Source organism: Bidens hawaiensis, unplaced genomic scaffold, assembly GCF_021521415.1.
Source record: "Bidens hawaiensis isolate Kalapana, Puna unplaced genomic scaffold, B.hawaiensis_p1.1 tig00001961_1, whole genome shotgun sequence".
Taxonomy (NCBI): domain Eukaryota; kingdom Viridiplantae; phylum Streptophyta; class Magnoliopsida; order Asterales; family Asteraceae; genus Bidens; species Bidens hawaiensis.
Genome location: NW_027491109.1, coordinates 1,687,761 through 1,702,482, shown reverse-complemented (window position 1 = coordinate 1,702,482; position 14,722 = coordinate 1,687,761). Strand labels below are relative to the sequence as shown.

Sequence of the window (14,722 nt, the reverse complement as noted above, 5' to 3'; positions counted from 1 at the left end):
AAGTATAAAAACTGTTGAAGATTTCCATGCCATATCCCCTTGCGCGGCGGGAACAACCACGCGCATCGAAGGGATAGAACTAAAATCTTCCAAAAAGCTAGTTTTAGATGTTCAGCGTGAGGTGCTCTAAGTGTGACTCCATGCGCTACCTAAATATCTCCTGAAAGACACGTAAAAACATTTGAATCAGTATAAACTGAGTGAGTTCACAAGTTTTAGTAACTTGATAAATCGTATTGCATCATAATCTTGATACAAATCATTCTGAAACATAATTCTGATAGCATCATTAAAACACATGCTTTGTAAAACATGGTTCTATCAACATATTCTGATAAAATCGTTCCGCGGGTTACGCGCGAACATTTCTGGGAACTGTGCTCGTCTATGCAAAGTGGCGTTGCCACTACGAGCTAATCAATAATTCCGTCCCGCGAGTTACGCGCGGACGTTGTGCCGGAAAACAAGGCGCTCGTCCATGCAAAGAGGCGCGACCCCTACGAGCGGGCTCAAACCCATAGTACTGCCCCATGACCATACTAGGCACTCGTCCATGCAAAGAGGTGCGACCCCTACGAGTGGGTGGATCAAACCAGCAGTCCCTACCCTTAGAGTTCCAATGGTAAAGTGATCACTTACTCGAGTTCTAGCGCACACACATCGAAAACCTTAGATAACCGTTCGCATTGCTCATCATGAAATATAATTTAAACACATAATCGCTTGTATAGCTTGTAAGTATACCATGATAAAACATTATTTAAGTACGTGTCCCTCGCCCCGAAAACAGTTTAAAAACAGTGAAAACAGCGAGAATAGGGGCTGTGAGACTCACCTGTGGTTCTTGTTAAGGGTTTAATCGAGATTCGGGTTTTCTTGGTGTTGGCCTCGGAATCGAAGGTCTGGTAACAGGATCGGAAACGAAAACAACGGATGCTTGGGAGATGATTAGTGCAAGTTGCAGTTCTTAAGAGAGAAGTTTGAAGTGTGTTTTGGTGATGATAATTTAGGTTACATATTTATAGGCAAACTCAAGGGAACACAATCCCTTGCTCTAGGGGATTGTAATCTTTTCATATCTAGGGGTAATGATGATAAAGTATGGAAATTATTATTATTTATTTAAAAGTGGAGTAGTGGATAAAAGATTTTGATTTTGATTTGGTCAGGACATGCAGGTCTGTGGTTGGTGGGAGTAGGGTGGCTGACAGTTGACTTTTCATGTTACAGTGTGCTTTTTCAGGTACTTTGTCAGTGTACAGTAAAAAGTGGAAAATCTCTGAAACACGCTACCGTTTCTTTTTGGGCGGGAGTAATCTCCTTACAACTGGAGAATAGACTAAGTGTTCTGCGCGTATTACTTTGTGCGCATAGCTTTCTGCGTGAAGGACATTTCTTTGCTGCGGGTAGGTGCGTGACCTTCTCGCAGTCAGGGACATTGAGTTTCATTTGTAGATTCTCCAGGTGGTCTTGGTATTTCAACATAGTGATCAGTTATGCTGAAGTCAATTCCATCTTGGAGCTTCAGACAAACTAGCTCTCAATGTTCCCGCCATGCGGGGAGGTTAGTTCCCTTCCGCACGCGCATAAACGATTTAGGGTGCACCCGCCTTAGCATCATGCGTGACGGTCAACCCATTAGACATCATAACGTTAAGGTACATGAAAACATAAAGCCAAAACATTCGCGCATGGCGCATATAACATATGCTCACGCTGGTTCTTAACATGGCGCGCTCGCGCAGGGCGCACATAACAAATGCACGCGCTGACTATCATGGCGCGCTCGCGCAGGGCGCACATAACAAATGCACGCGCTGACTAACATGGCGCGCTCGATATTTACAATCACCTAATTATTAGGTTGATTACTTAGTTTATAGGATTGAGAAATTTACCGGGTGTCACATTTCCCCCTAAGAGAAAGTAACATATTGTCAAGATATGCACATTTGCCACCAAACACATTCAAGTCCTCTAATCAATGGACTATCACCATCTCACTCTCACTTGGGTGGTTCTTGTTTTCTTGGCATTGCCCATAATATTTTCCATCCAAGCTCATGCAATCAAGCCCACACGACTCCTTGATCTCGCCATCCGATACTAAACCTTCAAATCTTACAAAAACTTCAAAACCGGACAGCCGTATAACGTCAATCTGCCATCGAGTTTCACGGGGATCAACGTTAGCACCGTGAAGTATCGGTCCGGAAGCCTCAAAAGACATGGTGCAAGAATTCAAGAATTCCAATTAGGAGTTGGAGTGGATGTTCATCCATATGTAGAAAGAGTCCTTGTAGTAACACAAAACTTAGGACAGAATTCAAGAATTCCAATTAGGAGTTGGAGTGGATGTTCATCCAACCACTAAACGGTCTGGTATAGGGTTGTTCAAAAAGCTCGTGGCTCGCGAGAAAAAAGCTCGGCTCGAAAAAGCTCGATTTTAAATGAGCTCGACTCGACTCGGCTCGATTTCTAAATGAGCCGAGCTCAAGTCAGGGCCAGCTCGGCTCGTGGCTCGACTCGTTGGCTCGTTTATAAACACTAAATTTTAATATTTATATATAATAATATCATACCAAGAAATAAATAAATAAAAATTATACATATATTATGTCACTCGATACCTAAAACCTTATGAAAGAATAACGAAAATAAAACATATAAGTTTATAAATTTTATATAATATGTATGTTAAAATTATATTTTTTGTATTTTATATATCAAAATTGGTAAAATATAAAATAAAAAATTAATAAATAAAAATTTAAAAAAAAAAATTAAAGGAGCACGACTCGAGCTTTAAACGAGCCGAGCTCGGCTCGAGCTTTAAACGAGCCGATCTCGAGCTCGATTTTTCAGCTCGATAAAGAAAACGAGCCGAGCTCGAGCCAACTCGATTAAGTTCAAGCTCGAGCACACTCTGGCTCGATTCGACTTGGCTCGTTTACAGCCCCAGTCTGGTAACATTACGTTTCGCCCTAAACCCTCTGGCTACACACCCCACATGCACCGATGGGTTTAGGCACCACTACGTTTCGTCCCGATAGGCGGTCAAGTACCTAAACTGTCTGGTAACATTATGTTCCGGCACCGATGTGATCTGGTACCGGTCTGGTGTGGTTGCTATGCGGCCGACTACGTGAGCACATCTACTATATAATAAATAAAGGTTCTTAATGCCACATAGCATCACATAAGATAACTTCTTACAAAATTTTCCCGATTCTCTCTCTTATTAAATGCATTTCCATTTTTATTAATAGTTTTATATTTATCTCTTTTTTTTCTTCTTAATCAATTATTTTCTCTTTTTAATAACTATCTGTTAATTTAAAATTTTAATACAAACATAGATATATTATTTAGTTTTATATAGATATGTTGTATTAGTTATTAATATTAAGCTTTTATAACTAACAAATTTTCGCGTTGATTTAGATAAAATAATTAATTTCAAATAAAGATATTTTAACTTTATGTTTGTTTTGCAATGAAGATTAATAAAATCTAAAGTCAATCACTATTGATGGTTTGATTTGTTTTTTTGAAAACATGTTTTAAAGCATGGTAAGTGATGTGTTTCAATATCTAAAGTTGAAATAAAAAATAGAATGAAACTACTAATTTTGATATGTAGGTTAAAATTACAAATATTATATACAAAAAATATTTAGAGATTTATTAATTTTCAACAACTTTTTATTTCCGTATTGTGTAATATGTAATGAATTCTATCATATATTATATCTTTATATCATTTGACATATTACATTGTGTTATTATCTAAACAAATTTATTTATTCTAACTCGTGTTCTACACGGGTCTTAATGCCATATGTCATTACACATGAGTGATTCTTGCAAAATTTCCCATTTCTCTCATGTTAAATATATATTTCTTTTTCTTATTAATAGTTTTATATTTTATCTTTTTTTTCTTTTCAATCTATTATTATTGAGTGAACTGCGGTTTTCGTCCCTATGGTTTGTCGAAATCTGCGGTTTTAATCCAATAGTTTTCCCTCATCACTCTCACATTAACTACATTTCTCTTTTTAATATTTCATTTTCAATTTTTAATAATTCCATCATAATTTAAAAGAATTAATACCATCATAAATATGTTAATTTGTTTAATATAAAATGTATTGCATTAGTTATTAATATTAGATTTTTATAAGTAACCAATACGAAATGGATGAGTTTCTTAACCGATTAAAGTAACTAACACTGTTCATGTCAAAGGTTAAGATTAGAATGAGTTTTGGTCCACGAGTTGGTTTAAAAAATTGCCATTTACTACTAGGTTTTGATATAGAAAAGAACAAATAAATAATTTATGATTTATGAATTTTTTAACAAATTTTTATTTCTAATTTGCGTAATGTGTAATTTTTTTACTGTATAATATATCTTTATATATGTGAAACATTTTTTTTGTATTTCACATTAATTTATTATTTTAAAAAAAATTACTTATTCTAACTCGTGTGCTACACGGGTAACTAACCTAGTAATCCATATATATAATTACGTAACCTATACATTAAATGTTTTTCATACACACACCTCACATGTTTCTAAAAGAAAATCCTATGAATGTTTTAAAAACCGGCATGTTACATGTATCGGATTGAGCTAAAAAATGGTATAACCGGTTGAACAGGGTTATACCGAGAGGTTCAGCCGGTTAAATAGTTTATCTTATAACTTTTTATAAATGTAACTTCAATCCAAAAATAACCCAAAATTAAATGATTTTTATAACAAAAAATAATCTAAAAGTTAATCCATATTAAAAAAAATAATGCAAAAGCGTTCAATTTTAAAAAAATAGTTCTAAAGTTTACACGTTTGTATGTTAATTGTTGGGTTAAAAGTAATTTTGAAAATATATGAGCCACAAATATCAAAAAAATTTCGGGCTTAAAACCGGTTTGCCGGTAAAAACCGGTATTTCAGACAAAAACTGTCGGTACAATGTTCTAGCAAACTGGTAAAAAATACCGACTCAAAATACCGGCCTACTGTGCGAAATCGGGTTTAACCGGTTCAACCGGTCGGTTTAAACCGGGTTTTATAACACTGATGTCTGCATCCTATCAATCCTCCGACCGAATAAATTTTAACAAAAATTTATATGGAAAGATCACCTAAATATGTATGTTTGACCCAAATTTCTCAAAAATAGAAAAAGAAACATTTCCTAATCAATATAGGCCAAACAAATCAGATGTTGACACATAATACTCTTAAGCAGCAAGGTAGTTCGGACATAAGAGCATCCACAACAACAAACCCATACAAACCGACACGTCATCGCCACATCAAATTCCAAACTTTTCTTAAAAACACTTACTCTCTTCCACAACAACAAACCTTTACAACCCTATTATAAACATATTAAATATGTATATATATGTATATGTACATATAGTATGTGTGTGTATAAAAGATGTGGGGCTCACGCTGCATGTTTCTTGCAAGTTTGAAGAAACAAACTTGCCACAAACTTCAAAGCTTTACAATGGTTAATTATAAGTATCCTCAAGTTTGCTTGGTGTCACGTAGACTCAAACCTTGGGATATATAGCCCATTGTAGATGCTCTAATTTCATGCAAAATTGTGTTAGCAACCCAATATAATGACAAGTATTTCAACTTGGCTACACAAATTCTAAACGTAAATAAAATGGCTACAATGCATATGTCTTGTATGCCAAGGCTCTATAAATTTGGAGTTGACTATATTTGTATATATATTCAACTTTGACCCATTCAAATGCCCTAGAGCATCTGCATCGGGCTACTCATCCCAAGGTCCGGATGACGTGGCTAAGCAGCGGACGAGGGTTGCACGGACTTCAGCGTTGTGGCCATCAAGTCTGTTGAAACAGTCCGTGACTGCAACCGGCCTGCGGACGAGAAGATGTGGGGCCAAGCTTTATCCCCTTAAATAAAATAGAAAAGAAACAAGAGGAAGGAAAGATGAATGGAAAATGGTAGAGATTTAGAGGTCTGATGTACTGAAATAATCAAAGGAAGAGGAGATAGGAACTGAGCCTTCAATATTGGTTTAGATATGGAAATAGAAAAGTGGAACTGAAAAATACGTTGATGAAGATGAATAATGAATTGATTGAAGATTCCAAAGAGATAAACATCAGCTGTTGGCATTTTCCTTTATTTATCTAATTTTTGAATTTAATTTTACAATAAATTCTATTATTTAAGTATTATATGTCAAATATAAATTATAAATAATTAATATATATGATAAAAGACAATTTATTTTATATAAATTAATTGGATGATTAGGTGATGATGTGGTAGTTTATGGAGGTTTGTTGTTGTGGAATAAATTGGAGGTTTTTGAGAAAAGTTTGAAATCTGACGTGAAGCTGATGTGGCGGTTTGTAAGCGTTTGTTGCTGTAGATGCTCTAAATGGACAAACGAAGCGTACAGAGATAATAATCATAATCCACTAATTAGAAAATGGCTCAAACAATTCAAGTATAGGCCGGTATAAACTGAACTGATAATCAACAAAACCATCAACTATAATATGCAAAACATCGATGGTTAATGGAAGTTGACACTAGCTTGGTAAGTTAATCCTAAGTTCCAGTTAGCCGGTGCCACATTGTAAGCCGTAATGGTCTGTTTAGTGGTGTACGAAGTTAGCTTGAAGGAGAGAGCTTGACCCTGAAGCGTTGCAAAAGCTTGGTACGACGCTCCCCAGTTATGGCTCATGCTGATCCAATCGGTCTTGGTCCCTTTAACCCACATCTCATGGATGTCACCAGCACCAGCAACATTCATCACATACACCAACAACCAGTATCCATTCCCTTGAAAAGAAAATCGAATCCCGCCTTTCCTAATCTCATTGCATGGAACCCTAATTAAAAGATCCACAAATTAACATCATTTTAAGGTCATATGTAACATTAAGTTTAATGTGGCAATATCTAGAACGTTCAATTTACCTACGATACATGACCGGGACAATGCCAGCTTTCCATTGAGCTATTTTCATGAACGCGGGCTTGGACATGTCGAAATGAGTTCGGGGAGGGTTACACCACCCGCCATTGTTTGAGTCCTCCGACCAATTAGGTGGGCAGAGGTTGGTGGCAGTCACGGTTGCGTAACCAGTGTAGCACCATGGAGACTGGACACACCGTATTTGGTAACACTGGCCACATGCATATCCGTCACTAAAGATAGTCGTGCTCAATGCGGCTGTATCGATTTCATATCCATTGGTGATCAAGTTTCCGTATCCACAAGCACCTCCTGAAACATAAAAAAATGTTATTTACACTCCAAATTGTTAGTAGAGTTTATTATATACCTATACTATTATTTGGTTTATCACCAAACTATAATACATGCAGTACATATATAATACATACCCATGGTTGCAGATGCAGACTCGTCACCATAAAACGTGGCGTGTGCTAGAGTCCATGGGCTCGGAACATATCCATGGTACACGGCTCCTGTTGGATTTACGAACCAGGAGATTATGAGTGTGACAACGCTAAAGAAGCAGCAAAAGCTCCATGAGTGATAAAATGAAGCCATTTAGTTTGATTTCTAAATATGCTAGAGAAATTAGTAGAACCTATATATATATGCTTATATATGGACTTCAGCATCAATAGCCATTTATAGTACTAAAAAACTAGCCAAATCTTTTAGGAGGTGGGTGGCTTTTGTGACCCTCACGAAGGTTGACATTTGTAAGTCAACCTTTTGCTTGTAGTTTTTTTATGATGGATTTGGTTTAATGCGGATATTCGAGTTCACCATAACATAATCTAGAACTGGTAAACTTTAACAAAATAAAAATGGCATGATAAGAGAGAATAAGTGACTAACAAATAACAAATATGTTTTACTATAGATATATAACTAAAAATAATCATAATACAGTGATATAAACTTGTGATGCACGGATTTGCTGTTATTATCGTATATTCACATCAACGGGCTTTAGCACAACTAACTTGGGAGGCCGTTAGAAGAAGTAAAGACTTGGGCTGAGTGGTGCAAGTTTGAATTAGATCTCAAGCAGCACTGTCTGTAATCGCGGGCATATGAATATGAAGTATAGGGTGGCCTTTTACGTTTTGTAATTTTGTTATCCCAAATAGCGGGCTTTACTTTTTGATTGTTAAAGAAAATTTCATATGTTCACACAACAATATTGACCATTTGTAACAGTGGACGGTGTGCTTTTTTTTTTATATAGATAAGAAGAATATTAATTTAACGTGTAGAATCCAAATTCAAGTGTTTAATATAAAATAAAAAGATTGTGGTTGTTGATAAAATTGATATATGAGTTTTTGAGATATGTATTGAACGTACGACTATACAAAAATCCATGAAGTTGAAACGTGCGAGCAGGTTGTATGCTAATTTGTTAGGGCATACACGTGTCCCGACCACGATTATTATATAACTTTGAATACATGATATATTAATGTACGATTATATTCATGCATGAAAGACAATATTGACAGATTATATACATATTCCGTTGCACGTCTTGTTATTCTCTGCTGACTATGACGTACGTATCATCGGCTTATATATATATAGATAGATCATTAGATCGTATTAATAAAATGATTTGTACCAACCGAACTATTAACAAATGCATATTGAGAATTTGAGATCATCGAATCGAATGTTAATTATATATTTTGGATTCACAAAGTGCTAAAAATGTAATTATTATTGAAGCAAACCAAAGAATCATTAGATCGAATAAGTAGACAACTAAAAGACAGTGATGAAGCTTGGACCAAACAAACCGGGGGGGGGGGGGGGGGGGCGAAAATACGTATAAAGAAAATTCATAAACGGAGGGGCCATGCTTAAATTTTTTAAGCAAAAACGGACAAATTTACACTACGTATAAAAATATTCGAATGAAAATAGGTTAATTTGCACTATTGTGCAAAATTACGAAGGGGGCCGGGACCCCCTGGCCCTAAAGAAGATTCGCCCATTTTAAAAGAATTCAGGATTTTAATATGTTCATCAACCATAATTCGCAGTGTAACCAAATTAAAAGATAATAATAATAATAATAATAATAATAATAATAATAATAATAATAATAATAGTTATCCTGACATTAAAACTCTAGATAAAATATTTACTAACAAACAAACTTAAAGATAAATAACAAATTAAATAATAGTAACTAAAATAGACAATAAACTCGACTAACACCAACCAAATGATGACCGGTTATGGTATTTGGTATTGCACATAATATATAAGTTTTGATTTATTTCGCTTTTAACGATAATTTACACACTTGCTATTCAGTTATCCGGGCTCCATGACATGTGTGTATCTTTATAGTTCCATATGTAATCACATCATAACAAATTGTCCATTTTACAAACATGAATCTGAAAGCAAAAGTATATGTATAATGTGGGATGTTATTACTTAAAGACTCTGCCTTGTATATGAACAGAGCATGCACCCAATGTAAAATATACATATCAACATACAGAATCCATGCTCTCATCTTATGCACATGCACATGCACATGCACATGCACATGCACATGCACATGCACATGCACATGCACATGCACATGCACATGCACATGAATATACATGAACCACGATAAAAATGCGAATGCACGCTTATGCAGTACTGCCTAACAAACATGTAACCCCTATTTATGAATTAAAAAACTAAGTACATTTACATTGGCATCTTCCTTCAAACATTAAGCCAATCATGGTCTCCTGCATTTGTTTCACTTGTGTTGTAAACGATATATATAAAAGGTTAAAGTATAAAAGTTACAAATGCAAACTTGAAAGTTGATTAAATGTTGCAGAAATTGAGTTTATACCCTGACTCAAGCTTCACTTCCTTCCGGCAATGTTATCAAACGGTCTTCTTGATCAAACACTAGTGCGGTTTGACAGCTGAAATTAGAGGATTGAATGTGACGTTAATATACGATAATTTTTTTTTATAAATAAACTTATCAAACTCACTTTGTGCATTTGACATTGTTGGTAGAACCACCACTGGAAATTGACAATATGGTTCCAAAGAATGAAGTATTCTCTGTCCCACAGTTAGGACACTGGCCCTGAAAAATAATAAAATTGAGATATTAGCATGACACAAAGATTAGTGTTAATTTGCAAGATCTAAAAGGAATAACTTGAATACTTGATGAAGACGTGTGCGTACCTTCAATATCAAGAAATCCTTGACAATGGCGTTGGTAATCGTAAAGGCTAACCATATTATGAATGGCAGAGCCGCGAACCAAGTGAAGATAAAACTAAATGGCTCTGGAAGCTGATAAAATATATTTACACTTCTATAAAGTTTTTAAAAAAATATAACTTTAAATTGCAAGAAAACAGACAAAAGCGGCATTTACCTCCAAAAGGTATGTAATTTCAAACCCGGTAATGTCATCAAGGAAGAAGAATCTACCATATACAAACATATTCTAAGCAATTAATATGGGAAGTTGACATAATTGTTAAAAAAATCAAATGTAACAAGCGATAATATGCATCATTTATAAACACTAAAAGTAGCATAATAAGCGAAGTGTCACTTACAATCCTACTGCAACAACAGCAGCCGGGACATTTAAGAGGAACATTTTAAGGTAATCAATAGACAGGTCACTGTAAACCTACAATCAAATATATTTATCAGTAACAGATTATGCTGCAACTTACAACACTGCATACAACTAAGTTTTCATGAAAAAGGTTTTTAACAACAAAGTTAGTTTAAATAATCAGATGGAGTGTTACATTATTAATAATTCATATAAGATCCTTTTTGTGCTTTTTACCGAGCTTAACATACAATTTTATAATTTAGGTTTTTACGCGCATACCTTTCTACTGCGAAGACTGCATCTTGGACCCTCAGCCACTATGTCACTTCCATCTTTCTGAAATAATGTATATTATTATTAGTTTTGTAAGCATGAACAGCTAGTAATCATTTGCATACCTTTAATTGCTTTTTCAATTTGTCAAACTCTACATCACTCATTATCGGGTTACCGGATATGTACGCCATTGTAGCCTCTAAAAGCTTCTGTTCATCAGAGCCTGCAAAACATATAACAAAAGACGATATATTACATCATGGTATATGAAGAGTTCAGTAGGTGACACCGTGATAATAAACATATTTACAAAGTATGCATACTTAGCATAACAACACTGCTTCCTTCCCACATGAGTTCTTCCTTAAGATTATCGAATTCTTCGTTTGACATGATAGCTTTTCCTTCATAATAGAATGCTTGTAACGCTTGAAGAAATTCTTGTTCCATTTCTCCTAGTGTTTTCTTCTTTTGTCTGTCTAAGCTGCAATAAGGCATTATGTTGCTATCAACAACTTCTTCTTCTCCTTCAACTTGACCTGAAAGAAACACAACACCACATCAATTTGCGTTGAAAACTTGAAATTGCCTACCGATCAGTAGTTGATCCAGAAGTTAGCAGACTCTTATATGGACCAACTAGATAAAAGAAAACATGAAAAAGGCCCAAACTTATAAATAGCATAACTTAGGCTATACAAGTGAAGCTACAGTTGGAAAAGTGTCGATGAGCCAGATCATGTGCCAAATAGCCATAGGTGGTTTGGCCGGGCTGTCGGCTGTCAGGCTCGAATTCTACCAATTAGGGTTCCGATTTCATCACTAATACTTTCCCTAACCTTTAAGGCGCGTTCGTTTCACAGAATTTGTGGGAACTCAAAGGAATTTGAATTAAAATCCCATGCCATGGCGTGTTCGTTTCGTTGGTATTGGAATCTTAATTCTATTTTGGTGTGTTCGGTTGACAAGGAATTGGAATTGGAATTGGAATTCAATTCCTTCAAATTCCTTTAAACAAAGGGATTCTAAATCCTTCCATCATGTGAAGGAATTCAAGTAAATTTGATGGAATCTTCATTTGGGCGACTAACATGGTCGCGTTCGGGTCGACATTTCGGGAGTGTTCACATTCAGGTCGACGCTCCGAGTCTTAGCGCTTTCAGCTCAGTGCTCCGGGCCGGGTCGCGTTTGGATCAACGCCCCGGGTCAGCTCGCATTCGGTTCGGCGCCCCGCGTCAGTTTGTGTTCAGTTTGACGACAGGGTCTGTTCGGCTCAACCCAACCCGGTCCACCGACGCCTCGGCCATTTCATGGAGCAAAACGAAACAAAGAATAGAAACCGAAATGAAATGAAACCGAACTAACCAAAGCGAAACTTAAAAAAAACATAAACCGAACGAAAAAACTAACCAAAATAAAAGTTAAACCGCACCGAGTAAACCGACTAAAATGAAACAAAAAAAGGGAAACGAACAAAACGAAACAAAAAATTAAACCGAAACGGAAATGAAACAAAAAAACGACATAAACGAACCAAAAAAACCGAAACGGGCCGAAACAAAAAAAACTGAATAAAATAAGCAAAAAACGAACTTGAACCAAACATAAACCGAAAAAAAACATCATAAACGAACCGAAAAAAAACCGAAATGAGCCGAAACCCATGAAACTGAACAAGATAAGCAAAAAAAAACGAACTTGAACCAAACACAAAACGAAAAATGTGACCAAAATAAGCAAAAAAAAAAGAACTTGAACCAAAGAGAAATAGAAAAGGACGACTTAAACGAACCAAAAAAACCGAAACGGGCCGAAATCTCAAAAAATTAAACAAAAAAGAAAAAAATGAACTCGAAGAAAATAGAAAACGAAAAACCAACCTAAACGAACCAAAAAATCAAAACCGAGCCGGAACACAACCCAATAAACTAACCAACTGAAGCAAAAAAAACGAACCGAAATGAAACTGGAAAAAATAACGATACAAAAAAAAACGAAAGCGAGCCGGGTCGGGTCGGGTGGAAGCGGTTCGGATCACCAGCGGCCGGATCGTCCAAAAACGTTGTGGGTCGTCGGTAGAGTGGGTTAAAGTGATTGCCTCCGACTCATTGGCCAACCAACCACGTTAGATGGAATTGGGATTCCAATTCCAGCAAATTCCATTCCTATGGGAATGTTTAAATTCCAATTCCAATTCCAATTCCTATGCAAATTCCAATTCCATTTCATTCCGTGAAACGAACGCGCCCTTAGTAGTTTCGATATTTTTGGATTAAACGCGTAAATCACTAATTGACATAGCTTACACGTGTATTTAATTGTCCTTTTTTAATTTTCTAAATGTTAGCAATACCTGTCAAATTTAAAAAAAAATCCCTATAAAAGATCTTTAAGTAATGTTTCAAACCACTATGTTACATACCAAAAACACCTTTTTTTTCAGGGTCGCCTCGTGGCTAAGCTAAATGAGGCTATGGTTTTAGGCCTTCAGTTTTATTGTTCCAAGTCTTACGCCCCTTTAACCAACTGAGCTACACAGCGGGGACAGACCTTCAGTTTTATAGGGCCTCCATTTTAAATATGAGTTATGTATTATGAGATTTAAAAAGTAAATTATTTTTTAAAATTAGGAACTCATTGACAGGTCACTAGCTAAGAAGAATTGCTTCATATCCATTATCATTATCATCCATATTATATATTTTTTGTATATTCTCTAGCGTTATACGCATAAAGAAAAGAAAAGAAAAATGCCTCACATTTTAGTTAGTTTTAGGCCTTGAGGACGTTGAGACGGCCCTGCCTTTTTTTGTACTAGAAATTAATCACACACGTGTTTTTATGTCTTTTAATTGCTTCTGACACTTTTGGTTTCCTTACATCTGAAGTTGTGGAGTTACTTATCCGAGTTAAACGGGTCATGCATAGTAATGTTATGACTCCAATATCAGCCAGTGTAGTTTTTAAAAGATCTGGTTTTTACAATTCAAAAAGTAGGTAGTGGCGCGGCTTGTTGCCCGCTTACCTTCTGTTTCGATGTAATCACTACTTTGTAAAACTCAACTGTTCTATAATAATTACATTGAAATATTAAAGATGAAAAAAAGAAGTAGTTTCCTAAGAATTGTAAGAACCAATAGAATTTTGACATTTGACATTAAAACCTATGATGAAAGAATAATTCCAGGAAACTATGTTGGTTATAATGATGAAAGAGTAATTCTAGGAAACTATGACGGTTTTTGGTAATTTTAAATTTCAACCATTGATTGATATGATCCAATGGCTATAATTTATTTTTAGTCTTACTAGTAAACTATTTGTTTTTAGGTTAACCCTTCCCTATTAAAGATTACAATAGTTATATTTTTACTAGTGTTAAAACATGATTAAAGTTTATAAGGCGGCAATAAGACAATAATAAAACCTGGTTGATCACTGGTGGCCTTTGGGGAAATAATAATCAATCTCCGCCGAATCGCAAACTCTCTACCGATCACCTTAATCAACTGAACCTTAGAAGCAGCCGATCGGTTAGAACCCGATAAACCAGCAGAGGGTCTACGAATTGGAGCCGCGACGAAACGAGAAGAGGTTACGGCGAAACCCATTTTCGTGGGTGGCCGCAGAGTTGATATTGAGAATTGCAAAGTGAATTCATTTTGAGGTTCTTGTTTTGTGTAAGGAATTGAAGGATCAGACAAATTGAGAGATAAGGTAAGGTTTGAATATGTGGAGGGAAAGTTAGGTACTTGATTTTTCATTTTCTTTTGATGTGGAAATGCCATGTCAGCAGCTTAGTT

The 14,722-nt window shown here is 35.6% G+C and overlaps 2 protein-coding genes across 2 annotated transcripts; both read right to left on the bottom strand.

The window, feature by feature from the left end:
* Nucleotides 1-6,589: 6,589 nt before the first annotated feature.
* LOC143603019 (expansin-A7-like) lies at nt 6,590-7,597 on the bottom strand. The gene is made up of 3 exons (XM_077079957.1): nt 7,426-7,597; nt 6,997-7,306; nt 6,590-6,908 (listed from the first exon to the last, which is right to left on the bottom strand). The coding sequence occupies exons 1-3, from the start codon at nt 7,595-7,597 to the stop codon at nt 6,590-6,592; spliced, it is 801 nt and encodes a 266-aa protein (XP_076936072.1).
* A 1,880-nt stretch (nt 7,598-9,477) lies between these two features.
* On the bottom strand, nt 9,478-14,722 carry LOC143603011 (PGR5-like protein 1A, chloroplastic). The gene is made up of 11 exons (XM_077079948.1): nt 14,347-14,722; nt 11,243-11,458; nt 11,042-11,142; nt 10,923-10,979; nt 10,636-10,712; nt 10,449-10,500; nt 10,253-10,363; nt 10,051-10,148; nt 9,903-9,978; nt 9,651-9,792; nt 9,478-9,578 (listed from the first exon to the last, which is right to left on the bottom strand). Exons 1-9 carry the CDS (start codon nt 14,705-14,707, stop codon nt 9,909-9,911), a joined length of 1,143 nt encoding a protein of 380 aa, XP_076936063.1. The 5' UTR covers nt 14,708-14,722; the 3' UTR covers nt 9,478-9,578; nt 9,651-9,792; nt 9,903-9,908.